This window comes from Emericellopsis atlantica (genome assembly GCF_019669845.1).
Source record: "Emericellopsis atlantica unplaced genomic scaffold F5Z01scaffold_39, whole genome shotgun sequence".
Classification (NCBI taxonomy): Eukaryota; Fungi; Ascomycota; class Sordariomycetes; order Hypocreales; family Bionectriaceae; genus Emericellopsis; species Emericellopsis atlantica.
The window spans coordinates 1-23,021 of NW_025764741.1; the positions used below are offsets into that span (position 1 = coordinate 1).

At 54.5% G+C, this 23,021-nt stretch overlaps 5 protein-coding genes across 5 annotated transcripts; 3 read left to right on the forward strand and 2 right to left on the reverse strand.

Annotated features, from left to right (window-relative positions):
• The first annotated feature begins 108 nt into the window (after positions 1-108).
• Positions 109-2,160, forward strand: F5Z01DRAFT_378056 (uncharacterized protein). The gene is made up of 2 exons (XM_046259399.1): positions 109-410; positions 513-2,160. Exons 1-2 carry the CDS (start codon positions 264-266, stop codon positions 2,010-2,012), a joined length of 1,647 nt encoding a protein of 548 aa, XP_046114165.1. The 5' UTR covers positions 109-263; the 3' UTR covers positions 2,013-2,160.
• Positions 2,161-2,449: 289 nt separating this feature from the next.
• F5Z01DRAFT_378085 (phosphatase 2A regulatory B subunit-domain-containing protein) lies at positions 2,450-4,984 on the reverse strand. The gene is made up of 5 exons (XM_046259400.1): positions 4,666-4,984; positions 4,269-4,610; positions 3,253-4,209; positions 2,902-3,200; positions 2,450-2,846 (listed from the first exon to the last, which is right to left on the reverse strand). Exons 1-5 carry the CDS (start codon positions 4,705-4,707, stop codon positions 2,501-2,503), a joined length of 1,986 nt encoding a protein of 661 aa, XP_046114166.1. The 5' UTR covers positions 4,708-4,984; the 3' UTR covers positions 2,450-2,500.
• Positions 4,985-6,378: 1,394 nt separating this feature from the next.
• F5Z01DRAFT_629812 (RNA polymerase III transcription factor IIIC subunit-domain-containing protein) lies at positions 6,379-10,500 on the forward strand (the record flags this gene model as incomplete). The annotated part of the gene is made up of 7 exons (XM_046261686.1): positions 6,379-6,582; positions 6,636-7,041; positions 7,090-8,405; positions 9,076-9,255; positions 9,306-9,756; positions 9,925-10,096; positions 10,152-10,500. 7 exons carry the CDS (start codon positions 6,379-6,381, stop codon positions 10,498-10,500), a joined length of 3,078 nt encoding a protein of 1,025 aa, XP_046114167.1.
• Positions 10,501-10,961: 461 nt separating this feature from the next.
• On the forward strand, positions 10,962-13,108 carry F5Z01DRAFT_666591 (DHHC palmitoyltransferase-domain-containing protein). Its single transcript, XM_046264240.1, has 2 exons — positions 10,962-11,323; positions 11,382-13,108. The coding sequence occupies exons 1-2, from the start codon at positions 11,173-11,175 to the stop codon at positions 12,860-12,862; spliced, it is 1,632 nt and encodes a 543-aa protein (XP_046114168.1). The 5' UTR covers positions 10,962-11,172; the 3' UTR covers positions 12,863-13,108.
• An 862-nt stretch (positions 13,109-13,970) lies between these two features.
• On the reverse strand, positions 13,971-17,736 carry F5Z01DRAFT_378175 (phosphoinositide-specific phospholipase C). The gene has a single exon (XM_046259401.1). It carries the CDS (start codon positions 17,570-17,572, stop codon positions 14,168-14,170), a length of 3,405 nt encoding a protein of 1,134 aa, XP_046114169.1. The 5' UTR covers positions 17,573-17,736; the 3' UTR covers positions 13,971-14,167.
• Between the last annotated feature and the right edge of the window lie 5,285 nt (positions 17,737-23,021).

A 23,021-nucleotide genomic window follows, 5' to 3' on the forward strand; every position in this document is an offset into this window, starting at 1 on the left:
TTGGTGATAAACTTCCCGGGGGGCTACTTCGGGCTAGACGCCAACTATGGCTAGTTTCTTGGCAACGCATAACTTTTGAACTCGTCCTCCGTAGATTTATCAGTGTCCCTTACCATTATTTTATTAGGTGAACCAATTGAGTTCCAGGTGGGGTCCAGCAGTGCGGCCAAGTTGGGCAGGCGGGATCTACGAGGCTAGCTTCACTTTCTTCCCTGATCATCACCCTCGTTTTGCCCTCTTCTTTTCCTTCTGTCAACGTCAGCATGGCGCAAGAGCTGGGTATTTCCAAAGCCGCCCTCGCCGCCTCCCTCTTCAAGGCCGACCCGACTTCGCTGCCCCGAACGACTGTTGACGATCTCTTCACACTCCTTGGCTCGGCCGTCACCAAGTGCTCGCGTCCAAACGTCCAGGTTTGCCTCAATCGCCAAAACTGCACCACACACGTGTAGTTTGCGGCCCCTATCGCTTGCGCAGATTGCACTAAACTTTTCGCCTTTGTGGCTTTCGAACAGAATTGCAAAGCTTGGATCGTCGCCAATGTCGTGCCATCAAAGAACAGAAGCGCCGCGTTGGGGAGATACCTCGTCGCATTGAGCAGGAGCCTGGACAACAAGGAGAAGCCAAGCGTACGCAGGAGGAGGCTGCATCTTCTTTATGTGATCAACGACGTATTGCACCATGTCAAGACCAACCTGGGGGATGCTTCCTTTGGGGACGCGCTCGAGGCGCATCTGCCAGTTCTGGTTGCGACCGTCGCGGAGTTCAAGGACTGTCCTAAGCATATGAAGAAGCTTTCTTTGCTCTTGGACATATGGGAAAACAAAGCCTACGTCAGCGCAGCTCACTTGGCTACTCTACGCAAAGCCGCCGCGAGTGATCCTTCGACCGCAGTCCCTGCCGCAGAGGCGCAAAGCGTCACCTCGTCGCTAAGAATCTCCAAGGAAGCGCCGTACACGTTACCCTCATACCACGGCGACCCGTCCACGCCATGGTATGATCTACCAGCGGCAACATGGCTACCGCACATCACACCGAATTCGACGCGACCGATGCTCCCCGACCTCATCAAACCAATACAGCTCGCGCCGGGCCCCGCCGACCCCAAGCTTGTGACTGCTGTTAAGGACCTTCTCCGCGATGTCGAGCTTCTATTCTCCAAAGAGCGCAAAGCTGATGAGGAGCCTTACGGCCAAATCAACGAACTTGGTGAGCAGGTCTACCTTGACGAGGTCACTGGAGATGTGATTGGTGGCAGAACATACTACGGCTGGTCTCGGACCTTCTGTGAGAAGATGAAGGAAAGGCAGAAGACCGCTAGAAACGGCAAGCATCGAGGTCGGTCCAGGTCACTGTCCAGTAGCGACTCGCGTGATCTGTCACGAAGCCTGTCAGGGACACCAGCCTTCAAGCGTCGCAGACGTTCCCCCGACTCAAGGAGCCCGTCACCCCGAGGCCGGTCGAGATCTAGCTTATATGATGGTAACAGAGGCCGACGCGGAAGCTCGTCGGGTCGTAGTAGATCCCGCAGCCCCTATCTTCGCCGACCGTACAGCCGGTCTCCCTCCCGATCACGTTCTCGCTCGCCCGGAAGATCTCGCCTAGGTTCACAGGTTCCTCCCCCTCCACCCAGATCACAGCAGCATCAACAAGCGCCCCCTCCGCCCCCGCCGTTGAATCAGATGGGGCTCCCATCGGGAAACCTTCCTCCACCACCTCGCCCCCCGGGCTGGAATGGACCGTGGCCGCCTCCTGCACCTTCGCCGAACGCGACGCCAGGCGGCTGGATGCCTGGAATGATGATTCCTCCGAATATGATGGCACCAAGCGCGTGGAGCGGTGGTCCGCCTCCTCCGCCGCCACCCCAGCTGCAAAATGACCCTCAAAGCCACTACTATCAGGGCGGCTATGGACAGAGAGGTCATCAAGACCGACACCATTGGCAGCATCCTGGGCAGGGTCGCGGCTATGGCAGGGGGGGCGGCTCCTGGGGCAGAGGACGGGGCAGGGGATGACTTTGAGTAAGAAGCAATGGAAGGAGAATTTATCGGAGAAAGAAAGTTGTTATGGTAGTGGTCTAGATCACATTATACGCACAAAGGGCGGACTTGACCTATCTATTGAATCCTCGTATAGACTCGTGGTGCGCAACAAAAGAACAGGTGGGAGAAGTAATAATACGATCGGCCAAAGGGATGGACCCCAGGCCCCCTAGCCAAGCCCAAAAACCGCCAAGACGTGCCGCACGAACGATATGCTTTTTCGTGAGTCGTCTATGCCCGTCCACCCTCCCCGTCATCGCCAGCCACCTCACCTGTGGCAGGACAGGTCCCTTTGGCAATTCCACAATACGCGACGATCCACCCAAGGTGTACAGTGTGCTTTCCTCAAAACGCCAGTAAAATGACCAACGATGCAGAGGCAGTGGCGCAAGTCTTCTTGTCCTTGTCCGCCTCGGCTTTCCTTCTTTTCCCTTTGCGTGTTCAACGTCGCCTCGCCTCTATCATCGGCTCCCGGCCGATGCTGCCGAGCCCTGTCGCTCGTGCGCTGGGCGGCGCCCCGGATTATCCTGGAGGTTGAGTGAGTCGAGACGCTTCTGGTTCTCTTCGGCTGCAGGGTCGACTTCGTCCACTCGGTCCAGGTTCCCGCCTTGCGCGCGACCGGTGCCGTTGATCTCTCTCTGTTGCTCGGCCCTCTCGGCCAAAGCGGCCCATTTGCGCTCACGCATGGCTTCCCGAGCAGCAGCGCTGTTCTGCTGCTCGGTGTACTCATGCGAGCAGTCGTCGAACAACTGGGGGTTGATCTCCATGAAAAGTTTCATGGCATTATATACCATGCCATGGATTGTTCTGTTATTGCGGGTTAGCCTGGTCGTGCACGCGCAGAATCGGTGATAGGACTGACCTATTCCAGTGTCCCTTCGAGTTCTCGTAGAGAGGCGCGAACATGATGGGGAGAATGATCTCTACGTTATCGCTGACCAGGTTGCAGAAGTACTCATTGTTCCAAAAGTACAGAGCACGCTCAGCGACTTGGAAGTGAGGACTGGCAACGGATTTGGCGAGCTGGTGGAACAGCGGCTCTTGCACTTTGGCAAATTCGGCCGGGTCCATGACTTCGAAGATGTCTTCGACCTCGTTCAAGTACATAACTTCCTTGGTACTGTTCACCTTGGGCCAATAGCGCAGAAGACCCAGAACGACCTAGACACATCAGTGAGACGTACAAAGCTAATTTGCAAGAGCGGCTACTCACATCTTCGGTTAGAGATGCATCTTTCTCCAGGAACTGGACGATGCAATACGCCAGTTGCGGGTGATACATGCTCAAACTCTTGGGCTTGTGCAATGGAAGCAGAACCCGGGTTAGGAAGATCTTGTGCTCCTCCTTGAGTGGCAGTGCGAAACCGTTGATGATGGAGCCGAGTATCTCCAGGAGCTCGGCGATGCCATTGAACCTCTCTGTTTCGTACGTGAACTGGAAGAATACGTTGTTGATCGAGCGACGGATAAAGGACCTCAAGTTGAGGAACTTTCCGTATATGCGATGAAGCGTCGTCTTGAGGAAATCGCGTTCGCGGGGATCCTCCGAATCGAAAAGCTCCAGCAGCTGCAACACGAAGCTGTGATCGATGTAGGCTTTCGCAATGTTGGTGTTGAAGTCCTGGCTTTCGATGAACCGCAGGAAGAACTCATAGACAACCTGGATGTGCGGCCACGCGACTTCGAGCACAGGCTCGTCCTCTTCAGGGTCGAAAGCTTCGCCTTGGGGGTTGATCGGCGGCGGAATGGGTCGGAACAAATTCTTGGAGAACATGTCCACGACTCGAGGGTACATGGGCTCTGTGATGACCTGTCTGTTGTTGGCGACATAGTCGAGAAGCTCGTGAAGCGCCAGGCGTTTGATCTCTTTCGACTTCATATCACCACTGGCATCGTTAAAGTCAAAGATGACGTTGCACTGATCGATCTTTTGCATGAACAGCTCTTGACGGCGGTTGGGCGGCACCTCATGGAATCCTGGTAGCTTCTCGAGTTCGCGATGGGCGGAGATGTCGAAGCGAGACGAATGCTGTCGTTTCGGCGTTCGTAGACCCTCAGGAATCGCATCGCGGTTGTCGATGCCTCGGTGTAGCAGCATTGATTTCTGGCCTGCCTTAGGCGGGGCAAGATCTGTTGGCATGGTCTCTGCAGCACCTGGCGGAGGAACGTGCTGTTCTTGGTCAATGCCTGTTGTTCTTGATCCCGCTGCTATTGCGAAAGGAGACTTACCCCGGGCGTTTGACTGACAACCACGGACGGGGGCGTCCTCGAGTTTGCGCTGCCACCATTAGGGCTGTTGGCACCGCCAGATGGACCAAAGCGATCCGCCACGCTCCCCGACTGGACTATGTTGGACAAGTTGGAAGGCTGACCAGCAGCGTGGTCCCCTCCCGCGCCCGCGGCACCTCCGGGCGCGTTCTTGTTGCGGCTGTCGGTAAGATTCGAGCTCGAGGAGGAGGGCGTCAGATTCGGAGATTGATTGTTGCTGTCGCGTGAAGATGGGGACGCCGTGCCGTCTTTGGAATCCTTATTCTTCTTGGATGATTTGCTAGGGTCCTTGCCGCGCGACAGCTATGCGGACGGTCAACATTGAGGAGAACCTTTGGTAAGCGACGGGAAGACTCACCACACGTTGACTGAAGCGCTTCATTTTGTCAGACTGAAGCATATCCCAGCCGGTGAGGACCTTGTAGAGTGTAACTGCAGCTAGGAGCGCGCTTGGGGGTCAAGCTGGGTGACGATTCGAGGCGGCGCGGTGGGGCGGGATGAGGAGGTGTAGGTAGCACCGATTCGATGTCGGGAGGTGGAATTGCGAGCGCAAGCGCCCTCGCAAGAGGGTTGAAGATTTCGTCGCGTTGCGTCGGTCGGTAGCAAGTATCGTTCACGATGTGAGGAATCGATAAGAAAGTCAATCGTCGACAGCACGTTGCTGTTGAGGGGGCTGAGTTTGGGAAGATGGATCACGTCGACGAGTGAGTGGCCAAGCAGGCTAGGCGGGCGATTGGGAGGCGGGCTCGGGCTCAGGCTCAGGCTCAGGCTCTGGGGTTCCAACGCCCACACAGCTCCGCGAGATTGTGTGGAGGACCGGGCAGGGGTCGCGTCGGGTCTCTGGTGCTTCGGCTGATCGATGTTGCACCTGGTGTACTGAAAGCTTCTGAGCTTGAGAACGCAGGTATTGGTATCGAGGACGAAGATACCAGAAGGTCACTGTTCGGTCGCGAGCTAGTCGTGAAGCATACAGTGCGGCTCCAGTTGCGAAAACTGCCTGGAGGTCACGAAACGAAACAAGACTGGACCAGGAGCTGCTCACAAGCCTCGAGGTGGCAGGACCGGAGAGGGGATCCAAAGCTGCCGTATCAGGCGGATGCTGGCTGGCTGACCGAGCCGGCGTTATTACAGTGGCTCGAGCGACTATTGCAGCACTGCACTGGTCGATTGGCGGCACTATAGTACCCCCGGCTAAGGCACGCTAAGACACCTATGTGCATATTGTCACTGTGCGCTTTGCTATGCCCAAGACAGCACAGAAGGCATAGTCTTATCTTTTATACATAGCTTAGACTACCGAATACTGCTGTGAGCATGGGCTCGCTGTGAGTCTGCGTCCAGTTAGAATTGCGATGTCGAGTGATTTGTTGCGCATGGCATGTCACAGGTGCAACTCTGGAAACTCCGTCACTGCACCATCATGGACACACAGTGTGTGTGACTGTGCCCAGCCCCTGAAGAATTTCCCTGTTCCTGCATCATATGGTCACTCATGAGAGCCCATTTTATGAAGATTGTCTGGCAGTAAAGACAATGGTGCCAAGGGGCGGCTTTCGCGATGGCATAATTATGTCTTTCCTGTTCATTTCTCATTACTGATCTGTGATGCTCGTCTTTCGATCAGCCGAGGAAGGCGAGCGTATCGCGAAAACTGGAAGCGCTTCTGCCCACCCTAGACTGAATGGCTGATCTTGCAATCAGCGAAAGCTGTCGCTCGGAGCGAGGCTTAATAACAGCTGGGAGCTACTTGCTGCAGCAATCCTTTTCTTAATGAACGTCACGTTTGTCGTCGTTCAGCTAATCGTCTGTGCTCGGGACGCATTGTTCTCAACTTCGCAGTCTGAATTGCGTGGTACGCAAGGTTGTTTCCGCACAGTGTCGCTGTAAACACTGCCAAGCCTTCATTCGCGTGCTCGGCGAATCTTGCATCACTGTGTACTACGAAACGACTACATCACCGAATTTTTATCATTGTCACGGAACATTGCGAGCTAGGGTTCCAAAAAGCTTGAATTTCTCTGCGCGATTCATGTCTCAACTGAATCGATACGCCCATTGAGGCCAACGCAGAATGGATATCGATCGCCAAAGAAGCAATCACAGCTCACCACAGAACGACGACGAGGTGGCCGAGGACGAGTATGGAGATGCCAATTTTGGGGCGCCACGTTTCGTGATCCCGCGGCGGAACTTGGCCGCCGTCGAGTTACCGGCGAATGTTCAGAATGTCGACCGTGCCATCCGGGCGTTTGGGCGACGGCCAGACTTGTCTAATGTGAAGCCCTACTTGCTTAACTGACTACCTTGACCCAGCTGACTGTAGACCAGCTGCTAGATTCTCAGACACACTCCGTGCCCTTGTATCTGAATCCAGAGAGCGCTCTCTGCCGACCTGTCATGTCACATAATGCCAGGACCCATAATGTTGTCCTCAAAATCACAGTCCCCCGGCGAACGGGCAGGAAAAGGAAGAGAGGGTTTGACGGGCCTTGGGAAGGCCAACCGACTGAGTCGGAAACCGCAGGGGATGAGGACGTCTGTTCGAAAGCGCGCCTGGACGAACCCAAAGTGCTGAGGCGTAAACTCATTGACAACCTCGAAAGCTACGGCATCGAGGCAGTGGGCATGGTGAAGCATTCTCATCGGTTCAGAAGCTTAGCGGACTTCCAGTGGAACGTTGCAAAGCGGTCCGATTTCGCCAGGCGATACGTTGAACAGGTGTACCCTGGAGACGGTGAGTTGCATCCTTTCGCTTCTGTGGTCGCCTGTCTGATTTGTGTAGTCGAGGACATGAAGAAGTTCGAATTCAAGCCCGGCGCTGATCAACCGCCCAACGTCGATGTTCTTCCGCCACCGAGCTTCACGCACTTGGGCATCCCGTTCAACTACTTCTACGCGCAGAACCCATACGTACGCATGACAGAGGATGGGCAGACATTCAACGCCACGGCTGTCAAGCACATTGGCCATTTCATTGGCGCTGAAGCGCCGGCTCCCACCGGTCCCCGCCATCCTCCTGATATGACGGATGCTAGGACGGTCATGGTCCTGGCTGAGCTAGAAGCCGCCTTTGCGGAACGACCTATCTGGACTCGTAGATCGCTAATGAACCACCTCGGTGACAAACTGCGAGGCTGGAACGAGCTCAAGATCTACCTCAACTACGTCGCCTATCAATTCAAGGGTGGTCCCTGGAGGGACTGCGTTGTGCCTTATGGCATAGATCCGAGGACCGACCCGAAGTACAGAGAATACCAAACTGTCATGTTCAAACTCCTGCCCCAGCACAAGCAGGCGTATCAGTATGAGGCGTGGTATTCCATAAGGGGGAAGCAAGGTGCCACAGACAATACCTTCAAGCCTGATCTGTCCAAAAGCCACATATTTGACGGAGAGACGTACCACTTGGATGGCAAAGTCTGGCAGGTTTGCGACATCACTGACCCCATTATCAGGGAGGTGCTGGACAACGCTCCCATCCGGGAGCCTCGGGATGAAGACAGTGGCTTCTATCAGGGAGGCGCGTGGGCAAAAGTCAAAGCCATCATGAAAACAAGGCTAATAGCAATCCGCTTCGACCGCACATTGACGAGGCAACACTTTGTGGCAACGTTGGACACGGGCGACGCTACGCCTACGAGAGCAGTGCAGGGAACTGCTTCGATTCCGTTGCCCCATCTAGACCTGACCCACGAAGAGCTCGTGGAGTTGAGGGGCTCAGTGTCAACCTCGAACAAGAAGTCCAGGCATGCTGGCTATTCAACCAAGGTCAAGGTCTCCCAGAAACCCCATGACTCTGATACAGGGGGCGGGGTGACGGCATCAGGAGCCTACACGGAGGTTGGGGAGGCCGATGACGACGACGATGACGACGATGACGAAGCAGAGGGGGACATGAACATGGATGTGGATGAAGAGGATGATGATGATGATGCAGATTACGACGACGAAGCTGCGAACGGGACTTTCGACTTTGTCGGATACTTGCCTGGGAATACGGATAATGAGGACGAAGCCGACGAAGAGGAGAACGATCAAGGCCACCGTGAGGCAAACGCACAACATGGCATCGAGCATGAGAGACGAAACACATATATCGTCGATGTTCCGGGACTTGGGGAGCAGGAGAGGAGCTACGAGTACCCGGAAGTCCCAATGTAATGCATATGGACTGCGAAGCGAGGAGTTGGAGGGTTATTATGGAAGGTTTCTGACAGGTTGCACATGACTATGGCATCTGATATCTTTCACCCTTCTTCGTACGCAAATGTCGAGATACTGAGGCGTGACAAAGGCAAGATCGAGTTTCCGAACACGCCTTGCTTCCCATAGGACTCAAGCGCGCAGGGAGAACCAGAAGCAACTGCGCTTGCGGACGAAGATTCGCACCTCTCCGAGGCGATCTTGATTAACTCATCTGATGTTGGGATTGCCTCTGAAGCAGTCCAGGCAGTTTGAGTCATCATCATCTAGGCTCCTACTTGATTCCTCCATTGTGAGGCCCGCGGAGCCTAACATGAGGTGGTTATAAACTCCTTCTCTTCAGCACCTTCCTCGCCCGATGGCCTCAAAACAACCGATATCAGACAGGCCCTCTGAGTCAACCTTGTTTTTTATCAGGTACTTGGAGATCTTTCTAGCTCATTCTTCCAACTTACTACTTACTTACCTACTACTCTTTCACACCTCTAAATCACATTGCCCTTCTGCTTTACTCACACTTCTTACATTCTTCCCTAAGACGAAGATGCCGCGTTTCAACCGAAAGAAGCAACAAGGCTACGGCCAGCACATCTGCACTGTCTGCAATGTCCTATTTGCTACGCATGAGAAGTTGATGGAACACAAGGCCGAGAAGCGAGACAAGAACCCAGAAAACCATATTCATTGCAAGATTTGTGGCCAGGATTTCCAAACCCTCGATGGCGAAAGCTACCACATGCGAAATGTTTGAACTTTTGGGGCTTGAGAAGGAAGAACATAACTGACATGGCATAGAAACACCCGCAGGAGCAGGTCCTACAGTGTCCGGGTTGCGGCCATGGTCCCTTCGGACGTGTGTCGGCCTTGATGGCACACATTGAATCCGGCGAGTGCATTCGAATCACGGCGAGCGAGATAGAAGATGCGCGCATCGAAAAAGCAAAGGCTATGGACGACCTGAAGAAACTGGCAAAGGGCCCCGTCAAGGGTGCGTTCAGCAACTTGTACATGCCAGCATCTACCAAGGTACCATCCGTGGTTGGTTCATGGGTGGTCCGCGATCCAGACTTGACCAGTAGCGAACCACCCAAGTTTCCGGAGAACGATGAAATTGACACTGCTGATTTTCCATCGTTGCCAAAACCTAAAGGCGACGCTACGCCGCCCATTGCGGGTGATGCGCGACAGAAGGAGAACATACGACCTCGTGAATCCTGCGACATCGAGAAGAAGCCTTTTGACGAGGGTAACAAAGAGTCCGCCTTGGGTGAAAGAGAAACTCACAATTCCGAGGCCCCTTTGTCGTCTGATTCCAGCAGTCAGCGGCCAAATGCCCGTTGCTGGTTTGAACAGAAGTTGTTTGAAGAGCAGAACAAGCCAGCACCATGGACAGTCAAGAAGGACTTGTTCCCAGACGCTGCGCCACCACAAAAGCCATCTCCTCAGCAAATTGCAGCCCTGTCCAAGCTTCATGCGCGTCAACAATACGAGTCTCAAGATATCCATCACCCGAGCCACCAAGACTTCGATGTGAGCAAGTATCTGTGTCCGTACTCGGAAGCGTGGATCTGCCCAAAGCAATGCGTGTAAGTCCCGATTATACACGTTAGCAATGATTGAAAAGACACTTACATGAAACAGAAAGTCGTTCAAGACCAAATGGGCTCTCATCGGGCATCTCAAAGGCCCAGCCCACGGAGATGTGGTCTACGCGTGCCCTGCATGCAATCGCAAGTTCAAGTCCGTTACCTCCATGACGGCGCATTGCGAGTCCAACAGCACGAAATGTCACATGCGCTACACCAAAGACTATGGCGCCTACCTAGACCAGCTGACTGGCGGTATCATCGATGTCGACGACGATCTGCACGACGATGGAACTCCAATGTACCACACGTCCAAGTCCGCCCACGAGACGTATGGCGGCACGAGAAAGAGCGAGAAGAAAGCCGTCCAAGTACCCGAACCTGGGGATGACAGCTACTGGTGAGCGGCTCGACTCCCAGGCTCCATGCTGAGCACATGATGGCGCATTAGCTACTGCTGGACTCTAGGCTGCACGCGATTGCGCATAGTCGAGCCGAGCTTAGACTGACAGGCATGGAATGGGACTGGGCAAGAGGCGTCGAAGGATTCAGGTCGTGATTCCTGCTTCTATACTATCCGTTGGAGATTCAATGACTAGACTAGTTCAACCAGAATTCATCACGAATACCTACAGAACGAATATGCGTTCACTTCGTGATATTGACATGGAGTCAAGGAGTGATCCGTGGACCGTCCGAGCGACAGGAGGACACGGACCCCCGAGCCCCACATCCGTGTCGCGTTTCACGGCACTGACCAGTAGAAAGTCCCGCTGAGCTGACACTTGGCGCTGGTCCGCCGACGGCCCCTGATGACTGGAGTCTTGACCTAAGCCACTTTGGGATACGTACCACCCAACGATCAGATTTATTAAGGGCCAGGCTCCAGCCTCTGGTTCTTTGGACTTTAATTACGGGATCAGGGTTCGGCGCGTGCTCTCATTCCGACTGCGTGGACATCGCGGATCGACCACTGAAACGTTCGTTCTTTTCGGCCTGATCGTACAATACTGCGGAAACTTCACGACCGGATCGTCGCCCAGGTCATGCTCACACTGCCGATATAACCTCACAACATGATGGTTCGCCGCTGGGCCCGACGAGTCGAGCGAGCATGTTGCACCACTGCCAAATACATGCCTTTGGGCTTTGTCTACGGGTTGACCAGCTGGGCAGCATGGGTCATCGTACAAATAGGTGCTTCAGAAACTAGGAGTGCTTGGATAGGTAACATGGCCGTCGCATCCCAATCGTCAAGATTCCCATCCACCCTGACACTTTGCAGGCACCACGTCGTCCATCATTGGCGTTCTCCTATGGGCTATGCTCAACTGGTCCTATACCACCGCCGTCTTCACGAATCCCGGCTCGACGACAAACGACGACGGCTACAGCGTCCTGCCCATGAACCAAAGCAACCAGAACAATGCGACCTCCTTCACCGTCAAGTCGAATGGCGAATACCGCTTCTGCAAGAAGTGTCAGGCCCGCAAGCCCGACCGCGCGCATCACTGCTCGACATGCCGACGCTGCGTGCTCAAGATGGACCACCACTGCCCCTGGCTCGCGACGTGCATCGGCTTGAAGAACCACAAGGCCTTCCTGCTGTTCCTCATCTACACCACGGTCTTCTGCTTCTACTGCTTCGCTGTCAGCGGATGGTGGACGTGGGTGGAGATCTTCAACAACACTCGCTACATGGACACACTGTTGCCCGTCAACTTTATCATGCTGGCGGTCATGAGCGGCATCATTGCGATTGTCGTCGGGGCCTTTACCGCTTGGCACATTCACCTGGCCTCGCGCGGGCAGACGACCATTGAATGTCTCGAGAAGACGCGCTACCTGTCGCCCCTGCGCAAGACCTTTCACCAGGCCCACGATCCCGCCAACAACGTCCCGCGCGCGGCGCAGCAGATTGTGGACTTTCACGCCAACGCCGTCCCGGGCGTGACGAGGCCCGAAGAGGGCGAGGAGCGCCGCACGATGGAGCTGCCTCGTGCTGGTCCGAATCTGGATGGCGCTCGGCCTGTGCACATGAGCTACGCCGAGAGGGAGGCGGAGCAGTCGAGGAAACGCTACGACGAATACCTCGACGAGCAAGATTCGTCCAAGCTACCGAATGCGTTCGATCTCGGTTGGAGACGTAACCTACAGCACCTATTTGGGCACGACCCATGGCTGTGGCTGGTCCCCGTTTGTAATACTACCGGGGACGGCTGGGCTTGGGAGCCTAGCCCTCGTTGGCTGGAGGCACGAGAACGTCTTCGCGCCGAACGCGAACAGCAACGCGCCCGCGAGGTCAGTGCTGGCTGGGGCGGTGACTTTGGCCAAGCCGTGGAGGAACCGCCCATGATCACCCGGGTCCACGCGTCTGGTGCAGGAAGGCATTTCCCCGGGGACAGGTACAATAGTCCCTCGCCCCGCGAAGGACTCCGACGCACGCCCAGCAAGGCCGACCGCATCCTAGGGCGCGATCCGAACCTGTACGCAGATGGACCACAGCCCGAAGACGTACCGCTCCGACGACTCAGTCCGCGCGGACGGTCCATCGAGGACGAACTCGACGAGATTGACAGGGAAGACGAGCAGTTTGATGAAAGTCTGGACAGGGACGAAGCCGAGCGCCGCGCTATGAACGTGGTCACTAACGGTGGCTGGGGCCGTGGCGGCGCGAGTGGCATGTTGCGCAAGCAGCACAGTCACGGCAGCGGGCGAGGCACAGGCTCATCCAGTCCTCGCTATCAGGATGACGGGGTAGACTGATGGCCGAGCGCAATGTCAGTGTCGGATGTTTTGTTACTACACACACATATATACATGTTCCGAAAGCGCGTCTCTTTCCGTTCAATTTTCTGGCATGGGTCGAAACAGGGCCCTCAGGCGTTCTTGTTTCGTTTTAGGGTGGCATAGTAGTGGTGGAGATAGATGTAATATATGACTGTGACGTCCTTCACGTAGCATTCATTACAAATGTGATTCATTCTACCCAGACGGATGGATTCTGCCTCGCAATGTGCCCAAGACTGGAAGAGTACTCAGTACATACGCCCCCATCAACGCGATCGTCTCCTCCCCACAATCCACTGCACGGTAAGTTGAGCTGAGTCTCCACCCCCCTTTTCCTCCATCGCTTCAAGGGGCCTGATCAGCATGCCATCCTCCCTTCTCAGTGCTCACACGGTCTCTGGCATCTGCCGCTACGCGCTGGCTCTTGTCGGGGGTGTGGCCTGAGCCTCTGAGGCAGATGCACTCGCAAGGATGATCGACAGTGACAGATAGATAGTACGTCATTTCCTTGGACGACGCGTCAGACCGCATTTGCTTCTGTCTCAAAGTGGTCGAGTCGAGGCACAGGAGATCTATTAATTCAAGAGTCACGAGACGGGGGTCGAATCAATAGGTTTCAATTGTGATTATAGTTCTTGTATTGTCATCAATCATAAAGGGCGGTATCCAACCGTGCCCTCTGCCATCCAAGGCCCAGCTCGGAGGAATGCAGTCTTCGCGGCGTGAGCCACAGGGGATATTGTATTGCATCAGACCTCCTGATTTCCAGTATGCAGCCCAATGACACCAATGGTGGAGTAAACACAATGCTTCTATAGATAAACAAGGAAAAAAGAAAGCCCTCGGGCGGGAGGGAAGAATCAAGGAGGTGCTGCCCCCAAGCTCCATGCTGGAGTCCACGTCGTGTGGCTTTGATTCGCCCCCAATTCGAGTTCCGATGCTATGCTGTGTAGGATTTTGTCGATGTCGAAGTATTTCCCAAAATTGCAAAAATCACGCTCGTCGTTTCTCGACCAGAAGGAAGGGTATTCTCGCGCAAGTTCCCACATACCCAAGCGCCAACAAATGAAACAAATAGAAAATCACGCCAAAGGTAGTGACAAGTACATCAGTGACTGGTCAAGGCGTACCATCTTCGTTGGTCGGTCGCCGGGACCGTGATGGTAGCGAAACCAAGCCACTGGAAAGGCGGGATGTGTCCCGAAGGACGGGGGATGCGCCGTGACCACGAGCCCTGGACGCCCGAGGCGGTGGATGATGCGCTGAGCAGAGATATCGTTCCTACTGAGCACTCTCGGAACTCCTCTTCTCCACACTGCCCTTGTCCATTGTGGCACGAGGGCTTGCAGCCATCCGCCCAAAGACCTTGGTTCCGAGGCTTTTCAGCTTGCTTCTCTCGTGCTTGTCAGCAGGCACGTCCACCATAGCCTTCTCGATGGGGTCGATGTGGATTTTGCAAAACAACGAGGAGAAGAGGTACTGTTTGCCCTTATCGTTCTCGAGCGGAAGCGTACGGTAGCCCGGCCTCAGGTTCTGAAGCTTAGCCGTCCACGAGGCGATCCCAATGGCATCTTTGCCGTTGGTGTTGGAGCTATACGTCTCGCCATTCGGCGACAGCTTGACGGTAAACTTGACGAAAACAAGTTCTGGATGCTTGGTCTTCAGTGTCCAGGTCATCGGGGCGCTGCGAAAGAACGGATTGAAGCCATTGCCATAGACAATGTCAGTCTGCTGCCTTTCGGGGTTGCGGCTGGCGATGGCGTCTTCTTGCTCGCCCTCGCCTTCACTGCTGCCATGGCCGTTGAAGACCTCAACCTCGACATAGGGGTGCATCTCTCGGTTGGCAGGCAGTGATGCGGGGCGCATCAACTGCTGCGCAGAGAGCACGTCAATGCTGAACGAGACGATAGATCGCTCTTTCTTGCCTTCGGCAATGTCCTTATTGTACGGAATCACCTGGATATTGCGTAGCTTGGCAGGCTTGAGAACGTAGCCAGAAGAGTCGGTCCCGCCTTCGAACATGGCGCGGTTGAGTTGAAGCGCGACATCGTTTGTCTGCCAGTTCAGGGCAGCCATCTGCACACCGCGACGCCAGGCCCAGAGCGGGTCAAAGTTGCTGGACAAGACACGAGATGGGGATGGGTAGACCCTCATCAGATACCGCATGTTGTGAATGTCCAAGGCCATCTTCATCTCCTTGGAGCGGATGTTCTTGGCAAGGGTTCCTTCTTGGAAAGAGAAGATGTGGTTGAATTCCTTCGCTCCCGGGGAGTCGAACCCGTTGAACTTCACACCAGCGCAGTAGACCCCGAGATCGCCCAAAGCCTTGACAGTAGTGGCGTTTTCAGACTCATAGGAGCCAGCGTCACTACCACTTTCGATATCGGCGCCCTCATCGCCCACCATGTCGGAAACCCTTCCCTCGGCAATGGTGTTGACGCGATTCTTGCTCGGAATCCTGCGTGATGCCAACATGGGTGTGAGCATCGGACTCTGCGGAAGCGATTGGGACGTAGGCATCAGCGCGGCATCGGGGATGGTGGGCCTGATCATGGGTGAGGTTAAGCTGTTCCCGCGACGTCGTCCTCCGTTCGCAGCGCCTGGAAGTTCCTTTGCCTTCTTAACCTTGATGAGGATACGCTCCAAAAGCTGTGAGGGCGATGGTAGTACGGAGTAGTTGCCATCGAGGGTTTCTTCGACAAGGCGTGCACCGAACACTTCGCGCATGAGTGTAGGCATCACGCGCTGTTGCTCTTCCTTGCAGCGAACCTCGAGAGAGATCCAGAGTGGGAACAGGGTCTTGACAAAGGCGTATTTGTTGATGGTAACCAGGGTTTCCTTCAGACTGATGGCCGATGTATAGGTCCTACCATGGGTAACGATAGGTTGCCCATACGGACCATCCCAACAGTCAATCTCCACGCAACGGCATCCGCTGATCAGGGCCTCGATGAAGGGTTCCACACTGGACATGCCCGCGATCTGACGACCGGTCAAGTAGGTGTTGTGTGAGCTTGAAATGAAGTATTCGTTCATGGGCCGATCCAAGGTGTATTGCTGAGGCTCCTCGGCTAGAGGGCCGTTGTGCCTCGCTGTGAGATATCCTGTGAAGGCGGCCTGGTTCATCATGAGATTGGTGTCGCTCTGTCCCTTGTCGATGCCATCCACGTTTGTACGAGCTGCCCTGACGAGGCGGTAAAACTCTTTCTCCCAGGGCTGGCGTCGAGCGGCAATATCTTCTCCCTGTTCATCGCGAAGGAAGACAAGGAATTCCTCCAAGGTCAACCCCTCTTCTGGCTGAGCAGCGAAGGATCGCATGATACGACCGATCTCGGGGCGCACATTCAAGTGACGCACGAATGCCATGAACTCTTTGTAGTTCAGTCGTTCTTGCCCTCGGATGTCGGATTGGAAGAAGGCAGACTTGAGTATAGACTCTGAACTGTTGATGTGCAGCATTTGGCACACGCGCTTCACACCGGCCATGTCCAACTCTTCTGTTCCCGCCGACCGGGGTTGATCGCCGAATTGTCGCGCCATTTCAGACTTCCAATACTGTTTTATGGCTTCAGGTGTGAAGGACATGAGGGATGACATGAGATCCTGTCGATGGTTGAGCATGTCATCCAAGAATTTGACCCAGGTCTGGCAAAGGTCCGGCCGATCGGTTTGGAAGTATACCAACTTCTCTGCCCTGCCGGCTATACTGTACTTGATGGCGAATAATCTCGAGATATCTGTGATGTGCAAGTCGTTGGCATCCTGTTGCACATCGGATCCGCTGCGTACGGCCTGAATATCATCCAAGTGAATGAACTTGTTGGGCCGTTTCTTGTCCCACGTGAGCTTGCTAGAATCGTGGTCGTAGACAAGGGATGCATATTTCCGTCTCTTCTCCTTCTTGCTGGAGAACTTGCAGACTGGTGTTCCGCATTGGAGAGTGTAGGGCACAGTCGGGCCAGCCATGCTGCTGCCGGATAGCTCTTCCATGATCGACTCGGCCGGACTGCCGACTGAAGTACTGCGCACGGAGGTATCTCGTCTGGTTATTGACCTGAAGTGGCGAATATCCTCATCGTAGTCTGACTCCGAGTCAAAGCCCATGGCGGGAAAGTCGGGGGGCGCGGTGGTGTTACTGTCGCTTCGCCGGCGAAGCAATGGGCCGACACTTGTGTCACGGCTTGTGGGTGCGGCTGAGGAGGGCCGTCTTTTCGGAGCCAGTCCGCGCGACGCCCGGCTCGAAATGCGACGCATGAGGCTCGTTTTTGGGTTGGGAGGGTTGGGTAGAGCCATAACCTCTGGAGTTTCGGGGATGGTGCTGGCATTGTTCATGAGGCTCTGTCTGAGCGAACTGGAGCTGGCTCGGCGAGACACAATCGATTCCGGTAGTTGAAAGTTGGGTGGACAAATATCATCGTCGAGAGCTCGCATGGGCTCCGGCGAGGCTTGTATGGATGAGTTTGTCGTCATGATGGCTGTGTCTGGTGACATGACGGGCGAGCCGTGCTGGGAGTTGGAGGCAAGGGAAGAACCGCTGGTTGCCGAAAGAGGTATTGAATTTGACGGCTGCGTTTCAAGACTTGTCTGGGCGGTGCTTGGTCTAAGAAGCTTGGTATGGCTGTGTGACATGAACATGGCGTGCTCCAATGTTTGCTGTGAATGAGGCCGACTCGAGTTGCCAGACATGTTGAAGGCTGATCGGTTGGTCGCAGTGAGCGAGAAGAGAGCGCAGGACACCGGTGTGAGCTGGGTCGGCCTTTATGAGTCTCGGCAACTGAAAGCATACATGATGGGACGGGCCGCTCTAGTGGTTGTTAAGCCTGTGCCTGTGCGTGCGGGGGACTGGACGAAGGAGAGGCTCAGTAACCGGCGCAGGTGACCATAAACGTGGCCGTCGCTGATGAGCGAGATAAACAGGCAGACAACCTCCAGAGACAGGGGTTACGAGGTCGCACCAGGGTTGTGGTGGATGTGCCGAGTCTTCCCTCAACGAATGATGACTTTGCGCAACAAAAATGCGGATGGAGGGGTGCGTGCCAGGAGTCAGGCGAGCAGAGAGGCACAAAACCAACCAGAATCAGGAGGGGTGTAGTCCTGGATGCAAGTGGTTGGTTATCTGCAGGAGAAACGTTGTCGAGCGGGCCGCACGCGAGATACGCAAGCTGCGCAGTGAGCGGGATGTGCAGATCTGGCGTGGGTTGCAAGCTGCTGATTTGAGAGCTCGCCGAATGTTGTAGCGGTGGGAGATACTGGTGCGGTGGCAGCAGGCAGTGGAGAGGTATGCAAGTCGCTATATACGGTATTGCGTCCCCAGGATGAGGCAAAGCTGGGGTACGGTCAAGGGCGAGGCAGAGAGCGTCGTGTGTGTTTTGTAGCCAAGCAGGCAGCTGATTGAAATGCGGTATAGGATTGTTCGAAATCTCTGGACCTCGGGAGAGTGTTGTGCCTACTCATGTACGTACTACTACGTCGGTCGGGTTTGAAAGGCACGGACAGGATCGTTGCGCAGAACCTGCAGGTGACCAATGGGTGGCTCGAATGTCGCTCGTTCGGTTTGGTGACTTGTGGAAACTCGGTAATTGTGCGACTATCACAAACGGTCGTTGCGCGCAAAAGTGGACGTTCGGCTTGAAGGTCTTCAAAGTTAAGTGAGGATGGAGTTTCGGTTTGGCGGCAAGTTGGGAGGAGGGTATGGGGGCCAGCGTAAAGGCAACAAGTAGCGTCAGGCGCGTGTTGGTCGATGACAATGTGTACCGTCGCTAGAAAAGAGGAATGTCGTTGGGAGAGAACAAAAGGCAAAGTAACAGCGAGCGAATAGTAGATGTCTTTGGGCGAAGGGGTTTGAGGTCGAGGGGACTGGAGGTGAAATGGTGGGTGGTGGTGGTGGGTGGGCGTGTGTGCTAAAAGTACGGAGTACCTGAGTTCTTTTGGATAGATGTCGTTGGGCGCCAGGCCGACTTTTTTTTCTCCAGTCCCCTCGAAGGGCAAGGGGTGCGTGCCTTGAGCTGAGCAGCGACAGAGCTCGAAATGGAGCTGGGAAGGCGCTGCCAGTGCCAAGTCCACCGGTGTCAGCGACAAGCCTGCTCTCAAGGGCAGGGAAAGTCGGACAAGTGCAGTGCAAGCTGGGGTCTCCCAGCAGTACAAGTGGGTTACGCCTGCTGGCGCAGAGGGGGGGTGTGTCTAGAGTCCCTGTCCAGGGGAAAGAAGCTGGGTGACTCAGTCCGCGAGATTGACAACGCATGGAAGGGCCAGCCAGGGTTTCTGATTGCAATGCTAGTGGAACCAGCTAATCGGCCACCCGCACGAATGCTCATCAAGGGCCGACTCAAAACTGGCCAGATGCCGATCGCTGCTGTGACAGCATTGTGCAAATTGCAATCAGCAAAGGCTGGAAGGCCACGGGTCAGTAATAATTGGGAACCGGAGCACCTGAGGCAGAAGCTAGTCGGCGTGGCAGGGAACACTGGACTGGTAAAGTTTATTATTCTTCCCTGCTTGGGCTGCCGAAGTTTATCATACCTTACCTACTGTTTGCGCTATGCGGTATGCGGCCGTCACGTTGTATTGTTTAGGCTCGACCGGAATCCCGGTTTCAATAGGTACATACATCGTCTATGGCTGCTGCTTTCATTGTGTGTCTATTACGTAGTATATTATCCAAGAGCCTGCTTGCTCTCTGAAAGTGAGATTGCCAACGTGAGCAAAGTTTAGAACACGAAGAGGCAGCGTAACTAGTCCTTGACCGCCTTGTCTTACCTTACGCTTTCTACGACTACGACGTCAAAGTACCTTACGTAGTGCCAACGCGGGGGTAAGAAGGGCGGTCGTTCTTGTTCCTTGGCGTACTAAGTAATTACTACGCAAGTAACTGTTAGTCGGCCACGATCGAGACGATTTCGTCTTGCGGCGTATTATACCACCCTGCGCGAGATCCCTCGTATCAGTTCAACACAGGCCTTGGCGGCTATTAATAGGGCTGTTATGAGTCCAATGCTATCCTGGCCGCTCTGTCCAGTTCAACATCTGCTGAACACGTATCGCAAAGGCAACAGTCCGCAAGGTGGCATTCGCTTAGACTCGTAGACATAGGGCAGTCACTCTGGTACGTAGAAGTAAGATGGTAATTTAGCAGTAGAAATAATACTACGTACTCCGTGGACATGCTTACAATGCTGCTCCGTACTCGGTTCTAACAGGAGTGGAGCCGGTGCACGTCTGACATTTCGAGGACCGGCTGGTCGGCGCATGCTCGCCGCGTGTTCAAGTTGGACAGTGGGTAAACTCGTCCGGAGTATTCGACCCCACATTCGCCCTTGCGAGGGAGTACGTACTTTAGAACTTGTCGACTGATTGATTGATTGCGATCAACCGTGCCCGCGAACATCACTATCTTATCCAAACAACATTTTGCTCCTCAGCAGTGTGCTACCGGTGCTCCTATATTGAACCGACTGCATTGTTCTAGCAGGCTGGCGCCAGCTGGATAACTGACTACGATGATGTCACCACCTGCCAAGTACTCGCACGCGGCATGGCCATCAATTCAATTGTGGTAGGTATGGAGGACTTGATAGCTCTTTCTGTGTTGCTGCTGCCGTCCACGGAGCATATGGGCTTCCCGTTGGACATGGGCAGGAGCGCCCGAAGCACACGCATTCGGACAATAGTGGCCAGTAGTCTATTGACGGTTCTTTCTACTAGCTGAAGTCATTTACCTGGTAGGTTCGAATCGTTGAGCACATGGACCTGCGGATCGTTGCGTTGGTGTGACGCAGAGCTGAGCCCCCAGAACACTGCTATACGTACCATTATTAAAAATTAATCAAGTATAAAAGCACTGCTTCTAACTGAAGATCTCCAAAGAATCAATTACTGTGTAGTGGATGACAGATAGCCTTCGTCACCATGATTACGGACGTACAGTGTTATCACAAAGTAAATGGTGAAAGGAAAACGAATCGGGTCCGGCGCAGCACACTCCTCATGCTGCGGGTGAATAAAGTTCAAGCCGTCAAACATCTCTAGTCCGCGGAACGTAATCCAGAACAGCAATGCTGAGTGGGAAAATTAGGTAGTTGGGAGGCATTTGCCAGCTTCCCGTAAATAATAATTTAAGTTTCGCTGCCAGCGTTTCGACATTGTATTGGGACTCCGTAGGACGGGGGACAGTGCCAAGCTAAGCCAACTACTAGGCCTCGAATGATCAGATCTCACTAGGTCGCGCGGATGATGCTACGCCAACAGCCTTGCTCGCTGCTTCATTGAGGTATTCTGAGTGCGACGCAGCTCTGGCCATCTCACTTGGTGGCTAGAATACCTACTCAGCTGTTTCGTTGCCAAATGGTGGGCACTAGTATTATCCGTAGCGCTCGCGAAGTTGCGAGCGATACTCGGATCTCCGGAATTGATGAATGGCCCCGTTTCCAGTGCTCTGGTCAATCGGGGTGTGGTGTTAGCCAGCGTTGACACTAAATTTGGGAAGAATACGACGTGGGCGTACCGCGTTCCTGGCGGGGCTTGTAGTTTCCCTGCTCCCCAGTCGCTGTGCCCCAGATCAGGGCTAAGGATGTCCTTTCAAAACTCACGAGCACCCCTCCTCGTCACTGCTTGCTTGCAGGTTGTTTGGCTGACTTTGACGTCTTGGTACGGGTCTTGGAGGCAACGACCGTGGTGCCCTGTAGGGCTACAATATGCGGCTCCAAGAATAGTAGGCGACGGGTTCTTGTGTTGTCCCTATGTGCGTTTTTTTTTCTGACTTGACTGAGGGTACTCGACAGAGCGCTTTGCCAAAATGCCAAGTGGTAGCGAATGCGCGCGCGAGGCATCGGTGCTCTGGTCTCACCGGGTATTGGCAGTTGCGACAAGCCAAGAATAGGTGCCGGTAATTACTTAGGCCATAGGTGCTCACCGATTGTCTTTGCTCCAGTCCTGCCTTTGATATTTCGTTTTCACCGACATTTGCCAGCCTGGGTGAGTGATAGACATCATGTGGCCACACTGCCAAGATCAAGCGCGGGCCAGAGGAAAAACGTGCTTTTGAGCGATCAACAAAGCCGCCAGGCCCGAGCGCATGAGCATACTACTTCGGACTTGCTCGCGCATGATTCCAAGGTGTTTGTCTATGACCGGAAAGAGAGTGATACAATTAGTAGTTAGTAGACGCCACCAGACGGTCAACCGGGTCGCGACATTAGATCAGGCACTATTATTACTCCGTACGGACTGCTTGTTGACTTGCATTTTGTAGGCATGGATGGCAGCGCTGAATTCCCCTACCTTAGCTACGGATACCCGTACTTATTAAGCCTTAAGGTACCATTACCAGCTGGATCAAGCGTACAATGACGTCCTTGGTGTCCAGGGGGACCAATCGGAGAAGCTGTCAGGCCAGCCGATGCGTGGTGCCCGCGCCGGCTCAAGGGCAGAGATGAAATGCCCCACACTCAAGGTCCTGAGACAATCTGACGTCGAATCTGGTTCGCTGTCCTTCTTCTCGAATCATTCCGTACAGCGAAACAAGACCAGGATACGCAAGTACGTACATACACAACCCGCGCACGTACTTGGCCAGTGCGCGGCGGGATCTACGCACCATAGGACCAACAGACGTCGTCACGTCGACACGATCCGCCCTTGCCAATCTCATTGCCAGTCATTTGCATTCGAGGTCATGACCACTGCGCGGCACGGACACGAAAACGAATGGCCACGGACGCGTGTTGACTCTTCGAGCTTCGGGCAATCAATCGTAGAGGCAACAGCCACGATCGGAGCATCAGTCGCTCGCGAGTCGCGGCACGCGAAAACAGCACGCAACCTTTTCCCAAGGGCTATGTTGTCCCAATCTCCAACCAACCCCTATCGACAGCTGTTTTTAGTTTCGTAAACGCAAATTACGATATTCTTGTGCGCCCACTGCTGCATACGCAGTCTGCTCCCAAGTCTACTGGGGCAGTCGGTCCCGCCGAAGGATCAGGGTGCAAGCGTGGAACCCTATATGCCTTACACAGGATTTGATAAATGCCATGTCGTACCAATCACTCGCTGGAGCAGAATGCGCCTCGCGACAGCCTGTCAGACAGACGCATGCAAGTGCAAGCATGCACGAGCCTCGGCCCACGAGCCTTGAGACCGC